Source organism: Bison bison, unplaced genomic scaffold, assembly GCF_000754665.1.
Source record: "Bison bison bison isolate TAMUID 2011002044 unplaced genomic scaffold, Bison_UMD1.0 scf7180017864452, whole genome shotgun sequence".
Classification (NCBI taxonomy): Eukaryota; Metazoa; Chordata; class Mammalia; order Artiodactyla; family Bovidae; genus Bison; species Bison bison.
Window position 1 is genome coordinate 8,748,568 of NW_011495014.1, and position 295 is coordinate 8,748,862.

The window sequence follows — 295 nt, forward strand, 5'->3', positions numbered from 1 at the left end:
GCCGCCGCCGGAAAGGGAGAGGCAGGAGAGATCGAGACTTGGAAACCCCAAAGTGCCCGCGACCCTGCACGGCAGGCTCCCTTCCAGCTTCATGGGCAAAGTGTGGAAACAGCAGATGTACCCTCAGTACGCCACCTACTACTACCCCCAGTATCTTCAAGCGAAGGTAAAGGGGCGCCGGGGATGGGGGGCGCCCGGGGCGCACGCTGCTCGGGTCCGGGAGGGGCGAGCGGCGAGCTCCCGCCGCCCCCGGTGGAGTTGATGGAAGGTTGCTAACTATAGCGCTGGCCTGGGC

At 65.8% G+C, this 295-nt stretch overlaps 1 protein-coding gene across 5 annotated transcripts in view; it reads left to right on the forward strand.

Annotated features, from left to right (window-relative positions):
* The first annotated feature begins 6 nt into the window (after positions 1-6).
* Positions 7-295, forward strand: part of RBMS1 (RNA binding motif, single stranded interacting protein 1) — a 219,006-nt gene continuing 218,717 nt past the window's right edge. For all 5 annotated transcript variants that reach the window (XM_010858975.1, XM_010858978.1, XM_010858977.1 and 2 more), the window contains exon 1: positions 7-166. In XM_010858975.1, the coding sequence (XP_010857277.1) occupies positions 92-166 (75 nt within the window). In that variant the 5' untranslated portion in view covers positions 7-91. The remainder of the gene's footprint in view (positions 167-295) is intronic.